Below are 20,623 nucleotides of genomic sequence, written 5' to 3'. Positions count from 1 at the left end.
CGCTTCCCGCCGCCCCCATTGGCCCGGGACGGTGAACCGCGGCCAGTGGGGGCCGCGATTGGCCGAACCTGCCGCGTCAGCAGGTAAATAAACTGGCCTGGCCCGCCAGGGTGCTTACCCTGGCGAGCTGCGTGCCAAACGTTGCCGACCCCTGCTATAGACCATAATGTGGCTGGCCCTATGTGGGGCCTATGGAGGAGTGAAGAAACTCTACCACCCCCGCTGATCTACACAGGCGGCAGCTCTAATTTGGCTACTTGCATTGAGAAGCACAACAGGGAGACTCTCGCTGTGGTGATAGCACTGTCCAAACAAGGGGCAAAAATGGCAGCAGAGTGATAGGACAGGAGGCTGCTCAGCAAGGAGGAAGAGCAGGCTTCAGCATTCCTTTCAGTATAGCAAAACCCCTGCATGTTTCCTTTAAGGCACTGTCATACCACGTTCTTCTCCCAGTTCTCCACAATGCTCCAAGCTGCTACTTAGCCCCATAGTTATAGGGCTGAGAAACAGGAATTACATTTGTGCTTTGGAATTATGGAACCAGTATCATACACATGTCCTCACATGTACTCTAAGAATATTTTCTTCTATTATTAATTTGTAACCACTGTATATAAAATTAATTTAATTCAGGCAAATATTGACTCAGTAAGAGTATTCAGTCTGCTGTTCATCATTTAGGATGCACCTCATTATCCTCTGGCCCATGTTTACTGATCATGTGATGAGGTCTTTGAGCAGACAGGAGCCAGAACTAATATCCAGTTTACAATTGTTCCCCAGCTTTTCGAAACAGCCATCCAAATCACAGTTACTTATAAGGCCCTGATCCTGCAAACACTAATGTGCGTGAGTAACCTTACACACGTGTGTAGTCCCATTGTGTGTCTAATTCTAAACTTTTTTTTACTATTTATTTCTCTTCCTACTTCCTGGCAGTGACTAGTAAAAAATCTTAGTGGGGAGGGAGTCTTTGTACCTGAACCCCACCACATCCTCAAATATTGTGAATTATTTGAGGTTGCCATGTTTGCTGCATGATTTCGTCTTTCTTTGCCATATAGTTCCTCTTTCTTTTTTTTTTTTTTTAATGAAAATAAACTCAGTTTTGTCTTTTCAAACCATTTATTTGGCTTCAAAGGGATAATTGCATGTGGATACACAAATGTGCGGTTAGTCACACAATTGGAAATACAAATAAATATACTCTGGTATGCAGATCTAAATTGCAAACAGAAAGTTACTTGGCATCATGAATAGCGGTTAGCCAGGTATTAGGTAGTCAAAGCTGACTTTAGTACAAGTCTGCTGGAACTAGATATGGTCAGGAGTTTTCCGACAAAAATTTTTTTATTGGAAAATGCCAGTTTGTCAAAACCAAAACTTTCTGTAGGAATGTGCTAGTTTTGATAAAACATCTGTCAAATTCCTCAAGTCCAGTATGGAATGTTAGGGGGCGGGTGAGAGAGAGTGAGCCATAGACCAGAAAAGCTAATATCCCAGTAGTTAGGACACTCCTCTGGGATGTGGGAGGCCAAGATTCTCGACCCTGCTCTGCCTGATTTGGAGCAGGGATTTGAACCTGACTCTCCCATATTCCAGGTTAGTGCCCTAACCAACGGGCACTTGGATCTTCCTGTCTTTCATGTGGGAGCTGTTCCATACTAATGAAATAATTCATTGGGCCAGAGAAAGAGATTGACACACTAGCCCAGTGTTCTAAACATTCACGTGTAAAACCCAGCTTCAAGTCCTGAGGTCTCCCACATTTAAGGTGAGTGACCTAACCACTGGCCTATTGCCTATTCTTGGCAGGGAGGTGGGTGTCTCTCTTCGATTTTTGAGATTTTTTTTTTTTTTTTTTTTGAAAGACAGTTTCCTTCTGATGCAGAACAGGGAGAAACTTCGAAATCTCAGAAAGTTTTGTGGGATGGGAGAATCTTTTTCTGCCTAGCTCTGTTTGGAGCACACGTAGCAGGTAGTCAGATATTGGGCCAATATATACACACACACTTCTGTGACATTACATGGATAATACATAAGTAGTTTAGGGTTTGTAGGTATTTGATGTACCTATCTTATATTCCAGTAGAAAGGGTTATACCACATGTGAGGCAGCATTGATATATATGGGTGTACATACAAATGACTAGTGTCTAATACGTAAGTAATTGGTGAATACACCAATATATAGTATGTGAATTCTTCGTGCTAATTAATCCTCTGGAAGCTGGAATTATAGGTGAATACACCAATATATAGTATGTGAATTCTTCGTGTTAATAAATCCTCTGGAAGCTGGAAAATTATTTTTGGGTGGTTTAGCTGAGGGCCGAAATTGTATGTTTGTCTAGTTTTCGTACTTGTTTTTGAAGTGTTTGTGATCTGCTGAAGCCCATTTCTGCTTAAACCAATCCTGGGATTCTCTGCTTCGGGCTGTTTTCTCTTCTTGTATTTCTTGTTTAGCCTCATGTTAACTAGGATTTTCTTTTGTGAGCCAGTAGTTTTCTTAGCGTTTTTTTATTCTTTACATCTTGAAAATAGCTGGGGCAGTAAAAAGTAAAACAAACAAACAAAAACCAACATGAGGGTTAAAGTAATAACAACTTCTTAGGCCTTGTCTACGCTACCGGGGGAGATCGATCTAAGTTATGCAACTTCAGTTACGTGAATACCGCGGGGTTCACACTATGCAATGTTGACCGCAGATTGCTCTCCCGTCGATTCCCCTTGCGCTTTTCATTCAGGTGGAGTACAGGAGTCTATGGGAGAGCGATCTGCAGTCAATTTTGCATGTCTTCACTGGACCCGCTAAATCGACTGCCGATGCATTGATTGCTGCGCGTCAATCCCCTGGTAAGTTTAGACAAGCCCTCAGAAAATACTTTTCTAAGACACACAGTCAAAAACAAACGCAATATTACTTGAATATATATCCTTAAAAGGGGTTCAAATTGGATTTTTTCCCCCAGGCATTTATATTATCTTTCAAATGCTGGCTTGTTTTTAGGTGTGGAAATGCCCCTTTGGATCATTTACCTCTGAACAGAATAACAACCATGCGAAAAAGATACAGGTGAGTTTGTTTCAGTTGCCACTACAGTATGTCATAATGAACTTTTCTAGTTGTCCATTTCACTAGCGCTATATCTCCCAGTGTTACCTGAACAAGTCTTTGTGTATCAGAATCTGACTCATGCTTCACAAATAGCATGAGATTACATCAGAATGGAGTGAACACAGCACTGGGAGCTCACCACTGAGTTCTAATCCTGCCTCTGTCACTGACTCCTTAGGGTGTACATTAGTTAACCTCATCTGTAAAATGATACTTAGCTATAATTAGATATGGCTTATACAGCACTCGAGCTGTTGAACATTATATAAGAGCTGTATTAAATATTATTAGTGTAATTGGTAAATTTGTATTAAAATTGGATATCAAACATTTTATTAATATTATTGTTTCTTCCTCATATAGGAATGGCCTAGGCCCAGTAAAAGAAGGAGAAGCACAGTATGCAGTAGTCCACTGCACTGGATATATCAAGGCCTGGCCACCAGCAGGTAAAAGTTGCATTAAGGGCAATATAGATAGTACTATGTACAAGACCAAACTGATCTCTAGAATCTATTGACCAACTTGCTAGTTAGACACTGTGGCTGGATTTTCAAAGGAGACTAAGGGAGTTAGGAGCCTAAGTGCAGTGTGATTTATGTACCTATCTCTCATAGGCTCCTTTGAAAATCCCAGCCTCAGTCTGATAAATCGATAATCTCAACCAGGTAACTCATTGTGTTAAAAGTTGCACAAGCAAGTTGATTTGCTACACTTGTTCAATTTGCTACACTTGTTCAATTTGGCATACTGGATCTGGCCAACAGTCCATCAATATCCTGTTTCCTACACTTGATGTTTCAGAGGAAGATGGAAAGAACCCATAAAACACCTGACCAAATTTGCTCCCTGTGGTTTACAGACGATGCCCTGGTGCATGAGGTTGTATTGTGATATTCCAAAATTAGCATTGCTGAGGGGTACAGAAAAACTGATCACACTGTTTGAATTAAATCGAGTTTAAAACATAGAGCAGTCACATGGAACCAGACTGATTTCATCTGGTTAGTCCATGTACATCTCAGTTTGGAAAGCAGCACTAGCATTTTCCTGCAAATCAGAAAGTCAGTCAGTGTCATTGTTAATGCGCATCCGTATTCTCCACAGTCTTTCAATATACTGCCCTGGTTCTCCACATACAACTGCCATTGATGTACATTGGCAGAGTATCAACTGTCATCTATAAGAGTTGCACACTCAGAATGAGGGTACCATATGACTACAGAAGTATAGCCCAAGATTTTCAAACTTAGGTGCCTAAATAAAAATGGCTTGATTTTCAGAGGTTTTGAGCACCTGCAGCTCTCATTGAAGCCAGTGGAAGCAGCAGGTACTCAGCACCTCTGAAAAACTGGCCAAAGCCAGTGCATATTTTTAGACACCCATGTTTGAAAATTTTGGCTTCAGTTTAGGTAAGTGTACACTCACTTCCAAGTAATGTACTGAGTGGAGAATATTACAGTCTCTGCATCTTGATTAAGTTATTTTGTTTTGAATGTGGGTTTTTGGGAAACAAGTCTTTACATGCTGCTTTGAACAGCAATGAAAAAACCACTCACCTACTGTAATTCAGTATTACAAATGAGAATATTTAGAGATGGGAAGAGTCTGAACACAAAGGGAGACTAAATGGAGACCAGTCCAACATCATGAAGGGATAGTTTGGCCGGCCTTAGCATTTGCAGAAGTTGAATATTTTAATATTCTTTTTAATATGTCAATTCCTGTTGAACAAGAGGTCTTACCCTTTTGTGGTTATAGGCTGAGTATACCGCAGACATTATTCAGGCTACTCCAGGGATTAGGAGTGCCAAAAATCCCATTACACTACATCTGTACATTGTTTGTTTGTGTAGATTTTAACTTGCAGCTTTATATTTCTTATTGATTCTGTGCAGATTTATATTTTCAAAGGTTATATAATTATCATCTCACTCTCTGACACACACACAGAGAGAGAGAGAGAGAGATGTACAAAAATTAAAATGATGCATCCTTTTGGAATTTCATCAGCCTTCAGACAAGTATAATTCAGACCACATGTCATCTGCCAGTACTTTGGAACCACAATGAAGTGTAAAAGTCCCTCTTTGCATTCCCAACTGCTGGTAATAAGATTGCTAAAGCTCATACAATGTAAATTAGTGTACCGTGACTGTCAAAATGTTTCAAAGTCGTTCTTATCTCCAGACAGAGTCAACAGAAGTCTTAAATCCTGTAACAAAATGTCCTTTTTTGCTTTAAGAAAAGTTCAGTTTTTAGAGGTTTTTCTCCTGATACTTTCAAATGCAAGTGAATTAAATGGTCATATACAAAATGGATAACCAGAGAAGTACACCTAGTCATGCTTAATGGGATACATTGGTTACTTGGGTGGTAAAGATGGTTAATTGGCACCCATCGCTACAGACCCTACACTGGTGAAAAACGCATTGAAGTGGACCACAGTGATAACGAGGAATGAAAGCAGGGTCAGTGGAGCAAAGTACAGTCAAATGCCGTACATGGGTTAAGGTAACCTAACAACAATGCAACATTTGGTTACCTCTCTTTGAGGAGAATAGCAAGGTGCTGTAATCCAGGAGATGTGTTGGCTTCTAACATTTTTAAATGGGATTTCAGTTGCCTTTTATGTGATCTTACAGTCTTGTTTTTAACCACACTCCCACTGCTCAGACCAACAGCATATGCTGTGTTGTCTTTTTCAGGTCATTCTGTGCACAATAGGGTTTCCTTTTCCACATGGTAAATTTTGCATGTTTAGTCTGTGTCCTGCCTTGTACTCTTTTGTGCTGGAAAGTATCATGAAACTTGTTGACTTTTTGGTGTATCTGAGGGCACAATTTGGCCCCTAGGTAGGTTTTGGGTAGTCCGTGGCAATGTAACTACATGTATTAGCATATTACCATTCGAAATTTTATAATTTGCAAAATAAGCTAGTAACTTAAATGTAGAGGAAATTGAATTTGTTAAAATTCCTCTACCTTGTAAAGAAATTACTTGAGTTAAAACCACATTTTGAGAGCAGCAAACATCTAGCTGTCGCATGCTTTCTTGAGCCTTTAGAATAAATGAGTTTGCGCCAAATGATAGGTGTTCTTAAAATATTCTGGGGGAAAGGACAGTTTTCATACACATTGCCATATGGATACTCTAATAAAGGCCCCTCCGCCCCTTTCAGATTTCATAAGCTCGACTCTCAGCTATGCTGTCAATTTAAGTAGAATTTTCTGGAACAAAATATCAACATTTCTTGCAAACATACTTACTTAATATAGATTTGTTTGCCCACTGGCATTGCCTCTCTTCTGGGTTCTGGTTATGAGAAAGCATTTTAGTTTTAATGAGAAAATAATTGAAAGGTTTTCACCCCCCTTGTCTGTAAATACCTGCACTCCTGGGGTTTATCACGGGACAAGGGGAAAGAAATTATTATTATTATTATTATTCATTATTATTTTCAGAAATCCCTGGATAGTATGTTTGCAACAGGGAGAGGGATAGTTGATGGGGGGGAGGGATAGCTCAGTGGTTTGAGCATTGGCCTGCTAAACCCAGGGTTGTGAGTTCAATCCTTGAGGGGGCCATTTAGGGATCTGGGGCAAAAATCTGTCTGGGGATTGGTCCTGCTTTGAGCAGCAGGTTGGACTAGATGACCTCCTGAGGTCCCTTCCAACCCTGATATTCTATGATTCTATGAACACATTACTACTCTCTTTAGCCACACAATGAGTACAACATGAGCAACAGTAGGACAGGGTTCTCTGGCACTGTCCTGTTAACGTGCCTCAGCCTAGGCCTGGAAGACCAGTTAGTTTAGCCTCTAAGGCTCATTCAGTCCTCCTTCTGAGAATATCCCTGATATTGCTAATTAGTGCTAAGTTTGACTACATTTGGTAGGGAATGGCGGGAGGGTGTTAGATGTGGATCCCTCTATTAAAAATACAGGATGAAATTCTCTTCTGGTTTAATTCTGTTGACTTCCAGCAGAGAATTTGGTCCTCGGAATATAAATGATGATGTGGACCTTTACTTATTGAAAGGGAAACTAATATTTAATTACCTGTCAGAGCCTAAAAGAATATGAAAGGTCTTCCCTTGCACCACCGGTACACCCACGCCCTATTGAACAATGCTATTAGGGAGTGAAGCATGGAACAAAGAATCACATTTTGACTCCTAAGTTCTCTAACACCGAGACCTGGTTCTTCAGTCTTCATTCGAGCAAAACTCGCCACTCAAGTTAATGGGGTGCTTTATCTCAATAAGGACTGCAGGACTGAGCCCCAAGTGTTGATTGCCAACGTGAAATAATTATAATAATAATAATTATGAAATATAAATAATAATAAAAATTCCCCCTGTGCCTAGATGGTCGGTCAGACCCCAAATCTTTTTTTTTTTTTTTTTTTTTACTTTCAAAGAACAGTTAGACTTCCATATTCTCTCAGGGTCAGACTGTCCCTTGCCCTTACATAGGTGTGGGGAGAGAACAGGAGGTACCCCACACAAGAGCTGGGGACTTCCATAGTCCTTGCATGTGGGCACCTCCAGGAGAAGGCAAAGCTATGGCCCTACACCCACCCTCTCTTGGAAAGGTGGCCAGACACATTAGGAGGTGCAGGCTGTATAGTCCCAAGGTGTGGGGCAGCTTGCAAACTCCATATGCTCTCCGGGGGTAAGGGGTACATGATAATCCTAACTAGGGCTCCCCATGGGGTAGTGCAGCACCCCACCACGCAAAGTACATAACCTGGCCATCAGGCTTTGCTTCTGGGTAAGTAACTGTAGGGGAAATGTAGATCTGTTTTTAGGAGCAAGTGGTGTATTGGTCTTGTGCAGACTGTCTGCACAGGGGGTAAATTTCTCAAAACTATTCATTTGTCAAAAACTAAATGAAAAAGTTGGTTTTGGAAAATCCAGACTCTCTTTTCCAGGGAGTTATATTATTTGCTTATTGTATGTGATGTACGTTCTATTAAACAATGAAATACAGTGCTGAAATATTTTCAATATGGGGAAAAGACTCACTATTTGAAACTAGCTGAGTATCCATTCCAGACTTTGATCCTACATTTGTTTTGTCTGCTGCCAACTGGCTATAAGAACCTGTGCTTCTGATTGCATGAGAAGTGTTGTAACCAATAACCAAATGTACACAATATACCAATTCTACTTTTTTCCAGTCTATTATTTTTAAATTTAATTTAAAACAAGCATTTGCCTGTTTTTCAATTAAAGCGTCATATTCCTGGAAGGAAATTAGTTTTATGCAGTCCACGTGATGTTTTCCTAATAGTTTTATTCATCACATAGCAGTGGATGGAAAATATTTAGTTGAGAGAAACTACAGTATGTCAGCATGTTACTGGTTTTGTAAAGAATAAATCAAATCCAAGACCAATGTTTTTTCCAAAGGGAAACTGCAGGGAAGTCATTGTCATCAGAAGGACAAAGTTTCAAATAATACAGAATTCTGTATTTCTTTTGGGTGATGTTTTTTGGGGCGGGTTGTTTTGGTTTTGTTTTTAGCTTTTTGTCTTGCAATTATTGATTCATTTCTAGTCTTCCAAGTCAGACTTACAGTAACTACTTAGCCACAAAATGCCAAAGTAGTTAGGTTATTTTAAAGTTTTGGCTTGAATTGAAAAGTTTGTGCAAAACTGTTCCTTTTAACAAAACAAAACGAAAAATAGTTGTTTGAATACTCTTTACAGCACTGTAATTGTTAATGCTTATTAAAAAATGACTCACTCGTCTTTGGAATTGTTCACAAGTACTCTTTCCCCCCATCCCCCACAATGTTAAGACCCACTGAAATTTTTTTTGGTCCTTTTTGGTTTTTTGAGGACTTAGATTCCTGCATACACCTATTCAAGAGATATTATCTTTTAAAGTGCCATGCACATGAATGGTACTGTACAGGTAATAATAATTGATGGAGGTATAAAATAATGTGTAGCCATGCAATGGTATATTGTGTATGTTTTAATTCCACTGTTATGAACAATCATAAAATATCTATTTTTCAGTTTAATATAGTGCAGCAATTCTCAAACTGTGGGTCAGGACCCCAAAGTAGGTCTCGACCCCATTTTAATGGGGTTACTAGGGCTGGTATAGACTTGCTGAGGCCCAGGGCCAAAACCCAAGCCCTAGGGCTTCAGCCCTAGGCAGCAGGGCTCAGGTTACAGGCCCTCAGCCTGGGGCTGAAGCCCTTTGGCTTTGGCCCCCCGGCTTGGGGAGGTAGGGCTTTGGTTTTGCCCACCCCCGGGGTGGTGGGGCTTGGGCAGGCTCAGGCTTCGGTCCCCCATCCTGGGGTCCTGTAGTAATTTTTGTTGTCAGAAGGGGGTCATGGTGCAATGAAGTTTGAGGACCGCTGATATAGTGAAATCACAAATTCACAAGTCATTATTCTGCATCTATACATACACATGGAGTACAGGGTTGTGGGGTTGCAGAAGGACAGGAGATAATGGCATTCTGTTGTTAGGACCAAGTTGGAAACTAATCAGGGACTGTTTAAAAAGTCACTTCCTTATGTCCGCTTAAACACATGCCTTTACCTTATGGGAAACTGCTTGTTAGCTCACAGTGATACTGTTAAATTCAGCATAGCCTCTGGTTGCACAGTGTTCTATTTGTGATTTATTTTCATGTTTAGCTTTGTAAGTTGTTGATGTTAATTGGTTCAATTGTAGTGCTACATTTGTTTATTAGTAGTAGCATATGTTTTGGTGTTGAGAAATAAAGTTTTCTAATGGCTACATGTAAGAATGTGAATAATGTGTGTTTATTCTGTTGATGTTATTAATAGGCCAGTTTTATAGCCTTTCTCCTGGGTACAAATTTTTGGAACGCTTTTGGAATTACTAATTTTTAGGCAACTGCAGATTCTAACAGATCACGTTGTGTTAAGAGTTAGATGAAGTGGTGATGGGACCAGTGCATAGATCTTGCTTACCTATCCTTATGAAATCTGAGTACATTTAATAGGGAATATATTATAGGGGAAGTACAGATCCCCTATGCACATTCACACCGGTGTAAAATAGCATCTTTATAACCATCAGCAAGAGAGTAAGGAAAACAATTTCCATCCAGAACAAAAATATACTGCATGGAATCCTACCAATAATAGCACCTAAATTACTTTGAGCAGGTGAGCAGGTAATCATTTTGGCATATTTTTTGCTCTAGAAGCTTTGGGAAGGGTTAGCAATTCACTGGGTCATGTACTGATTAATTCCAGGCAGCTAGATTTTTATGCATAGTGTGTCTTGTGGGATAACCCAGCTAATAAATTTTTCACTGTGTTGCATGGACTTAATGTAATCCACCTCGCAAACAAAACAAAAAAAGAAAAAAAAAAAGGTGAATTTTAGAACAACAGCTCCCCTTGCCAACACTGAGCTCAGTCAGGAATGACATTTCTTTGCTAGGTTTAATTTTGGAGATTGTTTATGTTGCTTTGGGTTTATTTGGGCAGTCGTGGACGTGAACCAAGTTCCAAAAAAGGGAAAGTGTTATTGAACACATCAGCAAAAAGATTATGAGAAATGGAAACCATCCAGCTGCATAGCTTTTGCCTTCTTTCGTGGTATGCTGTGTCTTTAAGGAAACTATAAGAAAGCTCATTGAAACTGAGGGGAAATACCTTAAAAATGTTATTTTTAGATTGAAAACACCATTATAAAAATGAGCGTCTTCAGCCAACATTATCCAACCTGACTGCCTAAATTTAAGAGCTTAAATACATATTTAGGCCAAAAAATATCAGAGGAGCCAAACACCCTTAAATCCCATTGAAGTCAGTGGGGAAAAGCAGGTCCTCAGCATCTCTGAAAATTAATCCCATAAACATCTCATGGCAGAGGTGCCTCATCTTTTTAAAAGTATTGGCGGGGGGTGGGGGGAGGTGCAGCTCAAAATAAGTGATATTGTTGTATTAATACTAATCGTTGAGACCAATGTATATGCTCCTCCTGCTATTTCTATTTCTTTCATTGTCCATCGTGACTTTTACATTTGTTTTTCCTGTATACAATTCTATTTTCAGATTATTGTTCACAGCATTATAGGGGGAAGGGATAATGGATTCTGCTTAACATCTCCTGCAGATTGCACACAATCCCCAGGAGGACTACTTTTGGCCTCTGTGAGAAAATAGTGTTTCCATGCAAAAGAGTATTTTTATATGTTTTTGGACCCTGGCCTTTACTAATAGCCTGACTCCAGAATTGTATTTGTCAGTGTATAAAGCTTTAAGTACATGTGCTTGGTCCTTCTTTTTCAGGATACCGTTACCTCCATTTTCACAACAGGTAGCCTAACTTTGTCCCGGTGTGTGTTTTTAAGCTGCTTTATGCCATCAGATGACGACTAAATTCAGTACTTGAGAAAGACTTCCACTGTGCATAAACACAGCAGTGAAAACAAAACCAAAAACCCTACACCGTGCCTCAGTAGCTCTGTTTTCACATTGGTGCTTTATTTTATCCTTGGTGCAGACGTGTGTTAATGTCTTTCATTGATGTATGGAGATGAATATTCTTCAGGCAGCATGGGATGTGTAGTTGTAATCAGAGATTGTAATTATATTTGTTATAGATTGTAGTCCTATTTGTTCTACTAAAGGTATTACTTTTTAACTTAACTGTTGTATGGGCCTGATTCTTACTAACATTAAGACCCCTTTGAATCCCGAGAGTGTAAAGGGGCCTTGAAGTAGGTGTAAATGTAACTTATGTTCACGTTAAGAGTTCTTTACCCTGCCAGAGTTGTGTAAGGATCCTTAGTGAAAATGAGAATCAAATCCTGAATTATCCAGGGACCGCCTTTTCCAAGTCTGCAAAATAAACTATTCATTTGAAAAATAGTATGGACAAATGGAACTCGATGTGTTTTAAAACTCTCTATTTAATGTGTGATTCCTTTAAAGTGTTCCCTTAAGTTCGTATACTAGGTTGGTCTGTGCATAGAACTCCTGAGCATGGGTCAAAGGAAGTGTATGGCTTTTATTCAGGAACATCAAAGAGCTTTAAATGTAAAGAAGCTCATTAAGGGCCAAATTAGGATCTGTGCATGCATTAAGAGGAAGGGCGCCGCATTGGGTAGGAGACGCGGGTTTTATTCCCAGCTCTGCTTTTAACTTCTTGTACGTAGTGTTGTAGCCATGTCAGTTCCGGGATATTAGAGACACAAGGTGGGCAAGATCATGTCTTTTATTGGACCAACTTCTGCTGGTGAGAGAGACAAGCTTTTGAGCTACACAGTTCTCTCATGCTCTCCCTGTCAACAACAGAAGTTGGTCCAATAAAAAATATTACCTCACCCACCTTGTCTCTTTAGCTTGTGTACCTTTGGGCAAATCACTTGTGCCTCACTTTCACCATCTGTAGAAGGAGGACAATAAATCTTTTTCTCCATTGTAAAGTCCCTTTGAAATCTACAGGTGAAATCAGAGCTAATTATAATTACCCAAGAGTCAGAATTTGGGCCTCAGAATGTATTCTTCACTGTGAGCAATGAACAAAATGACAAGTGATTGAGTATATTGCACAAAATACTCATTATTTTCTTGCATATTCATGTACAGTTTACTATGTCCTATAACTGTGGGAAAGTGGAAAATACTTTCTGTGCCAATGTTCAGAAACTGTGTGGTTAAATAACACTGTTTATTAGTATGAACCGTTTATCTGGGAAACCTCATCACTAAAATTACCAGTGTTTTTAGGGTTTTTTCATATGCATCATGTTAAAAAAGCTATATCCGGTTCTTCTCTAAACAGTTCAAGGTTGCATGCAGTGTGATTGACTTGTATTAGGAAGTATAAATGTCATGAGGATAATCTCTGAACATGATTGTTGCTTCATAACCGGTAGCTTACTTTGCAGTTAACTTCACTAACACGTTAAACTGCTTTTTAAAATGATTCATTCTCTGTTGTGTCTTAATTCCAATAAACATTGGGAAAAGAGCTTGGAAATAGCTTAAAATAAATCAACAATGTTACCAATAGAAGAGTTTTTCCTAAATGTATCATAGGAAGTGGATAACTCAAAACTTAGATTGAGAAATCTACTTACTAAAGGCTTAACCGAATAATATCTAAACAACGCTCATGTAAAGAGCATTTCTATTTGTGTAACACGAGTGGAAAATAGCCTACACGTATGCTTTGATATTATTCATGTCTGTAATAGTTAATCCCATTGAAAAACTGAAAACAAATAGAGTTTAATGAAATACCCATGTTTTTCAATCTGCTATTTCCTTTCAGCATAACAAAGCATGCTGGATATTTTATAATAAAGGAAACTAATCCATTTAATGCAAAGGCAGGTAACCAGTCTAAATGTTGAAGTTGGTGTGTAATCCACGTTGTACCTTTCTTTGAAAGCTGATATTTGGTGTATACTATACCAAAGAAAAATGCATAAATTACATCTTGCAGTAATAATCTGAAAAGAAATATTAATCAAAATGTTATTGCCAGCATCAGAGTCTAGTGGCCGTTGTGTATGTGTTTCCCTTTGTCTAATTGAAGCCAGAAGATAGTGACTAGTTTGTAAAATTGAAAGCATCTATAAAAACAGGCAAGTGATTCTGTTTATTCACCTTTCCTAGCAGTAACAATGGTTTTGTTGTTGTTGTTTATTTTAGGAATGACTATACCAGAAGAAGATGCAGAAGTGGGACAAGGTAGCAAATATTGCCTTGTGGCAATAGGGAGGCTTCAGGTAAAAACGCTTTTTTATTACATCCACTGCTGCTGAAAACATTTAGTCAGTGTTGTAGTACAGTTTTATATAAGATTCTGACAGGCTCTGGTTAGAAGATTAGTGTCTGTACCATGCCACAAAAAGCACAAGACTATGATGTCTGCCCAGCCAAGTGACTCACTTGGAATTGGATGGACAGTAGAAATGATTCTTTCTGGAAGTTTCCTGGGTACCTGACAAGGGAAACGTCAGGGGGTGGAAACTGTTGTGAATAGGTTTTCTCTAGTTGCTGATTTAAAAGGGTAATTAACTGGCTGGAAAACCTGTAGTTGCAAAAGCTCATTTGAAAACAATAAAATTAATGCAGTCAAGAGGCCCTAAGTAGTTAAATGCTTTTCAAAGCATAACTTTATTCTACACACATAATCACTTAATATTGCTGAGATATTGTATGGCAGATCCATGCGTAGAAGTCCATTGAAAGTAGTGTAAATAGGATTTTACATCTCATTTGATCAATATATCCAAATTTGAAGCAATCTGTGTGTCCTGTATTTTCCCTCCCTTCATCCCTTGCTAATGGAGTCCTAGTGGATCAGAGTTTGGAGTTGGAGCTGGAGCAGCAGTGGTGAACCTTTTCAATCATAATAAGGAAGCCATTTTTATGTTCCTGTCTGGGAATCATGCCATTAGTAAAAACGTTTGATCCTAATGCATGGTTTTTGTTGGCCTTCACTCATGCCCATCTGTTAGGATGGCATTGTTCCCTCTTAATGGCAGAATGACAGTGTCATTGGAGTGTAGCTGCCAAACCAATATCTGTTCAGATGAGCATCATACTGGAAATGTTATCACTTCTGCAGATAGTGTCTCCTGTGCGATACGATATTTTTGTGGCATTGCTATGACATTTTCCACTTAATCACACTTGCATTCAAAGATAAAATACTCAAGTGGTGGACAGAAGGAAATTACGGAGTTTGCAGATGTTACAGATGCCAAAATAGACTCTTGCCCAGAAATCCTATTAATAATTTGTGGAGCGTCAAAACATCTGTTCCATAAGAGAATAGCCAGCAGGCCCTCAGTGAGTGAAGGCAAGGGCAGGCAAGCAGTGGCTCAGTGGATAAGTTTAATCACAAAGGAATCAAGGTGTACAAATTTTAAAACTGTGCACTCCAAATAGTAAGCCATAAAGTGACAGCTAATCACCTCCCTGCTCTTATTAACTGGCGTTTTGATGCTATTGTGCTACAGAGCAGAGATCAAAAAGAAATTTTGTACAGATTGCTTGTGCCTCTTTAACAGGCCTAGTTGTTTAGGATGAAAGAGAAAGTCAAAGTAAAGACAGTTCTCGCTCTTAGCCCACGTAGAAATGGATAGAAGTAGATTAACTTGGCTGGCTGCACAGATCTGAAGTAGGAACCTAGAAATGCTTCATTCTAAGAACCGTTATGAAAATTTACAGAAAATCTGTTTTTCTTTTAACGGTGATATCTGCTGTGTTAGCATTATGCCCTTAACGTTAGGTCTGTGTTGCAAGTGAAGGTGTGATTGTAGCACGGGGAGGCATACCTGTGCTATAATCACACCTCTTGCAGTGTAGACATACCTTAAGAGCCCAATGGGAGAGAACTGTGTCACGGTTCTTTGGGAACTTCCTTGAGTTAGCTGTTAGAACCTTCTTTGTGAGGCATCTTTGATGGCTTGTTTTCATATTGTTCTGTTAGTCCAGGGTGTGTGTAATGGAGTGATGTTTTTGTGCTGTGGACTAGACTGAAGCCATTTCAGTTTCATTTTATTCATGTCCTTGTTTTATTTATGAACCCTTTACATAGTTGTCAATAAACTAACAGATTTTGTTGTTTTAAATGAAAAAGCAACCTCTACTTACGGTGACTGTTCCTTTTCAAAATTATGTTTATCTGATTGTTTGTCCTAGGTAACTAGCTCACCTGTGTGCATGGACATGAATGGAATGTCTGTTCCTACCGAGTTCTTGTCTAGACACAACTCTGATGGAATAATCACATTTGTTGATCCAAGATGTATCAGTGTGATTGGCTACCAACCACAGGTCAGTTCCTAGTTTTTAAACTGAGAGATTGGTGAGAACTAATTAAGGAAATTCTCTATCTGTGTTTGCAAATAAAAACATAACTTCCAAAAGATGCAGTAGTTCAGCTGATCTCCAGCTGTTCATATTCTATACACAGTCTCATGTTGTGTCATTTATTTTGCCATACTGTTCACACATCGTTAAAATTAAGAGCTTTCCCCTTAATTATTATCAGATGATTTAGTTGGGGATTGGTCCTGCTTTGAGCAGCTGGTTGGACTAGATGACCTCCTGAGGTCCTTTCCAACCCTGATATTCTATGATTCTGTGAATTACAGGGGATATCATTGTATCCTTTTTGGATTCAGTGTTTCTTTTTTTTAGCACTGAACTGGTTCAAATCCCAGGCAGCTTTCAAATTATATCTTTCAAATTAAGACATTAAAGCAATATAAATTCTGCTTTGAGAGATTGTTACATTTGTCGATTTTAACTTCTCTACCAGTTTATTGAACAACAAGCAGACCTCCATTATGAAGCTTATTTTCCTTGAAGCTCATGTCTGCTCCTTAGAATACATATTAAGGTAATATAATTGGATACTAAATGAGCTCTGTGTGATGGCTTTCTCATAGATAACAGCATGTTATCTTTTAATCTCAAAGAAAACTACAGTTTCCGTATCAAAACAATTGTAGTTTGCAGGCAAGACATTCTGTCCTTACCTGATCATTTTACTTTCCCTTTCATATTGATTTGAATTAGCTTTACTGTAAATTCTTCAAACAAAACAGTATATTAAAGTGAATGTTATTGGATTCATAGAGGATTTCAGGGTACTCAGGGCTATCAACCTGGCACCTTTTAACGAGCATTGAAAATTCACTTGAAACTGTTTTTAAAGGAAATACACATGTCTTTGCAACAGCCTAAATGCAATGTAGGGCATCAATCCTGCAAACCCTCACTCAGGTGAGTAGTCCAATTGAAGGTAATGTGACTACGTGTGTGAGCAAGGATTACTCTCTAAACCAGGGGTCGGCAACGTTCGGCACGCGGCTCGCCAGGGTAAGCACCCTGGCGGGCTGGGCCAGTTTTATTTACCTGCTGACGCGGCAGGTTCGGCCGATCGCGGCCCCCACTGGCCGCGGTTCGCCATCCCGGGCCAATGGGGGCGGCGAGAAGTGGCGCGGGCGAGCGATGTGCTGGCCACGGCTTCTTGCCGCCCCCATTGGCCCGGGACGGCGAACCGCAGCCAGCGGGGACCGCGATCAGCGGAACCTGCCGCGTCAGCAGGTAAATAAAACTGGCCCGGCCCGCCAGGGTGCTTACCCTGGCGAGCCGCGTGCCGAACGTTGCCGACCCCTGCTCTAAACTAAAGCTTTATAGGATCAGCACACAGGTTTGTATTTTTACAGTTTTATATTGTGCTTTTCTAGGATCTTCTGGGAAAAGACATTTTAGAATTCTGCCATCCGGAAGATCAAAGCCATTTGAGAGAGAGTTTCCAACAGGTACTGTCCTACATTTATGTTTTTTTCTAGTTTTTATGCAGAACCTAACGTTCGTTTCTCAATACCAGGGGTCAGTTCTGATATCTAAGAGTGGAGGGTGTATTGCATGGGGTAATTCCTATTAATATTAGTCTCTGTAAATCCAGTAGTTTAAACTGGATTATACACACATCTTCAAGGTGCTACATTTTCAGAAAAATCACATTGTTTTAAATGTTCTTTTCATTCTTATTTCTAAAATATAAATGAATATTCAGGGCATGTTTAGAGCCATAGTGTGGCTCGGGATATGCCTGCGTAGAGCCCACTGAAGTCAATGGGAGCCACAAGGGATTGGTTGTCTTCAGCAAGAATATGGTTTTTTGAGTTGAAACTGGCTCCATTCCCATGTTTTTTAAACCAAATATTTAAGAGGAAAATACTAAAACAGCAAATCAGAAACAGATACAGGCACATATACATCCAGAGAGAGGAACTTTCAGATACACTCAGGGCTGGCCTAACTCCGCTCCCAATAATGTCAATGGGAATTTTACCATTGACGTCTATGGGAATACACGCAGACCAGCGCTTAGTGCTTTTGAAAATCCCATCTGTAATAGATCCTATGGTCTAAATTCTCCGCTGGTGTAAATTGGCACCACTCCATAAACTTCAGTGGAGCAGTCCCAGTTTTACCCAGCTATGAATTTGGCCCTGTATAAATCATTTTAAGAAATGAAATACAGAATAAAGTAATAAAAGGCACATAACATATGGAAGTGGTTCTCAGTCTGGATTCAGGTTAGCAGTGGATGTATATAGACGATTATCTATTTAAAGCATGGCACAAAACTAAACCCCATAAAACCTGTATGAGGAAGATAATTCATACAATACTATTCCCATTTTATAGACTGTGAATCTGCAACTCAGAGATTATGTCTGTGCTGCAATCAGGAGTGTGATTGCAGCATGTGTAGATATATACCTGGGCTAGCTTTGATTTAGCGAGCTTGCTAAAAACAGCTGCGAAGTTTCAGCATCACGGGCTAGCCACCTAAGTACAAGCCTGCCTAGGACCCTGGGTATGTTCTTGGATGGCTAGCCCATGCTGCCACTTGTGTTGGCACAGCTTCACTGCTATTTTTAGCAAGCGAGCTAGATGAAAGCTAGCTTGGGTATGTCTACATATACTGTAAACAGTCGCACATCCTGACTGCAGTGTAAACATACCCCGAGACGGCCAATCTAGCTGCAATGGAAATTAATGAATAGGCACTCAGTGACTTCAGTGGGAGTTAGATCAGGCCATAAGGGCCTCCTGATACTGCACCATTGAAGTCCATGGGAGTTCTGCCATTGACTCCATTGGAACTATTCATGTGCTTATAGTTATTCATTAGTTTTAAGTATTTTGATGGATCAAGGCTTAAGTGTCTTGTTCAGGGTCACACAGCAAGCTGTTGGAAGAGCCAGAGATTAAAAGTGTGGAGTTCCAGGTTTTGCATCCCAGGTTCAATCCACTAAATCATTTTGCCTCTATGTTGGTGGAGTATTCCTTCTTTGAATATTTATATTTAGTACAGTAGCAATGCAATCCAGGCTATTTCCATCAGTGACTAAAAGACTGAATTAAACAATTTAACCGTACACCAGATGGTTTTCATTTCTGATGATTTTTTTTGTTTTTTAATAGAGGTTAAACATTAGCTTTGAATCTTCTTGTGTTATCGTGTTTGTGTGCACTGTTTTAAGACAGTTCAGGTTTTTCCCACCAAAGACTTCCATGCTTTATATATTATTACAAAGTTAATGTTTGCTTATTTCAGACTGCAGAGCAATAGAGCGTTACAGTTTGTTTTGTTATTGATAGTTTGGCCTTAAGAATTTTTTTTTTTATTAAAATGGTAACTATTATTTCCAGCAACCTTTGTTTAAAAATCCTCTTTAAAGTTGACATTCTTAAATTGCTGATGCTGTCAAAAGCAGGTTGGTGCATAGCAGAGTGAGAGGGATTTGCAGTTGTTGGTTGATTGCCAGCATCCATCTCAGAGCCTTTACTTCCTTGAGAAGATAAATTCATTCATCGGGGTGGGAAAATTAAGGCAGAATGATATGTTCTCAAGGCCAAGAACAACAAATAGAGTTCTGTATCAAAAGGTTCCAGAGGACAGCTATCTAATATCTAGTAGGAAAACGTTCAGAATGGACACCAACACCAAGTTCTGTATTCTTTACAGTGGGTGTGGTGGTAGAACATTTGTTGATAAAAGGATATGGTTTATTGGATTGAAACTACAAAAGGATGTATTTTAAGTAAAACATTAACCCTGAACTTTCAGTAGGATGAATAGGTTTTATTGTTCTGGACATAGTCAGTAGGATGAATAGGTTTTATTATCCTGGGCATTACTGAAGTTTCTGTCTCTTCCTTGTGTTCTGTCTATGTAACCAGGGATCCAGTGGATCCATTTAAAATAGAACCTTTTGAAAAAATCAGATTAGAGCAATTCTCCCGCCCCAAATGCTTGTCAGCAGCCAGATGGAGTAAACACCAGATTTCTTCGAAGATAACTCTTGTTAGCAAAGTCAGGCTACAGACTACTAATAAACAAACAAATCCTAATGGGTGAGGATTAGGATTCCACTATGGGCTGCAGCATTTATTTGCATAGAATCTCCTCCTTCCTTTCTGAGGCATTACATGACCTACCCTGCTGTAAAACTGCAGAAAATAATTGCATGTGGCCCAGCTAAGCGTCAGCTGAATGGCTTAGCCAGATCTCAAGAAACATAACATTTATTCTGAATTAGACCCGGACTGTCAGGTCATGGACAAGACATAACATGATCACAATGCAGCTATGAGAGGAAAGGTTCTTTAGACCAGGGGTTCTCAACCTTTTTCTTTCTGAGCCTCCCCCCAGCCCCACCACATGCTATAAAAATTCCACGGCCCAGCTGTGCCTCAAAAACTGGTTTTCTGCATATAAAAGTCGGGGCTGGCATTAAGGGGTAGCAAACAGGGCTATTTCCCAGGGCCCCATGCCACAGGGGCATTGCAAAGCTAAGTCGCTCAGGCTTTGGTTTCAGCCCCAGGTGGTGGGGCTCAGAGCCCCAAGCTGCAGTCCTGCGTGGCAGGGCTTTGACTTTCTGCGCTGGGCCCTAGCGAGTGTAACGCCAGCCCTGCTTGGCAGCCCCCCTGAAACCTGCTCGCAGCCC

At 39.8% G+C, this 20,623-nt stretch overlaps 1 protein-coding gene across 2 annotated transcripts in view; it reads left to right on the top strand.

Annotated features, from left to right (window-relative positions):
* ARNT2 (aryl hydrocarbon receptor nuclear translocator 2) overlaps positions 1-20,623 on the top strand; it is a 138,498-nt gene that overhangs the window by 77,381 nt on the left and 40,494 nt on the right. For both annotated transcript variants that reach the window (XM_026648327.2, XM_026648325.2), the window contains exons 7-11: positions 3,011-3,076; positions 3,482-3,567; positions 13,788-13,864; positions 15,789-15,923; positions 17,345-17,419. In XM_026648327.2, coding sequence (XP_026504112.1) covers positions 3,011-3,076; positions 3,482-3,567; positions 13,788-13,864; positions 15,789-15,923; positions 17,345-17,419 — 439 coding nt within the window. The remainder of the gene's footprint in view (positions 1-3,010; positions 3,077-3,481; positions 3,568-13,787; positions 13,865-15,788; positions 15,924-17,344; positions 17,420-20,623) is intronic.

This window comes from Terrapene carolina, unplaced genomic scaffold (genome assembly GCF_002925995.2).
Source record: "Terrapene carolina triunguis isolate 2854851 unplaced genomic scaffold, T_m_triunguis-2.0 Scaffold67, whole genome shotgun sequence".
NCBI lineage: Eukaryota > Metazoa > Chordata > Testudines > Emydidae > Terrapene > Terrapene triunguis.
This window is presented reverse-complemented; position numbering and strand designations above follow the sequence as displayed.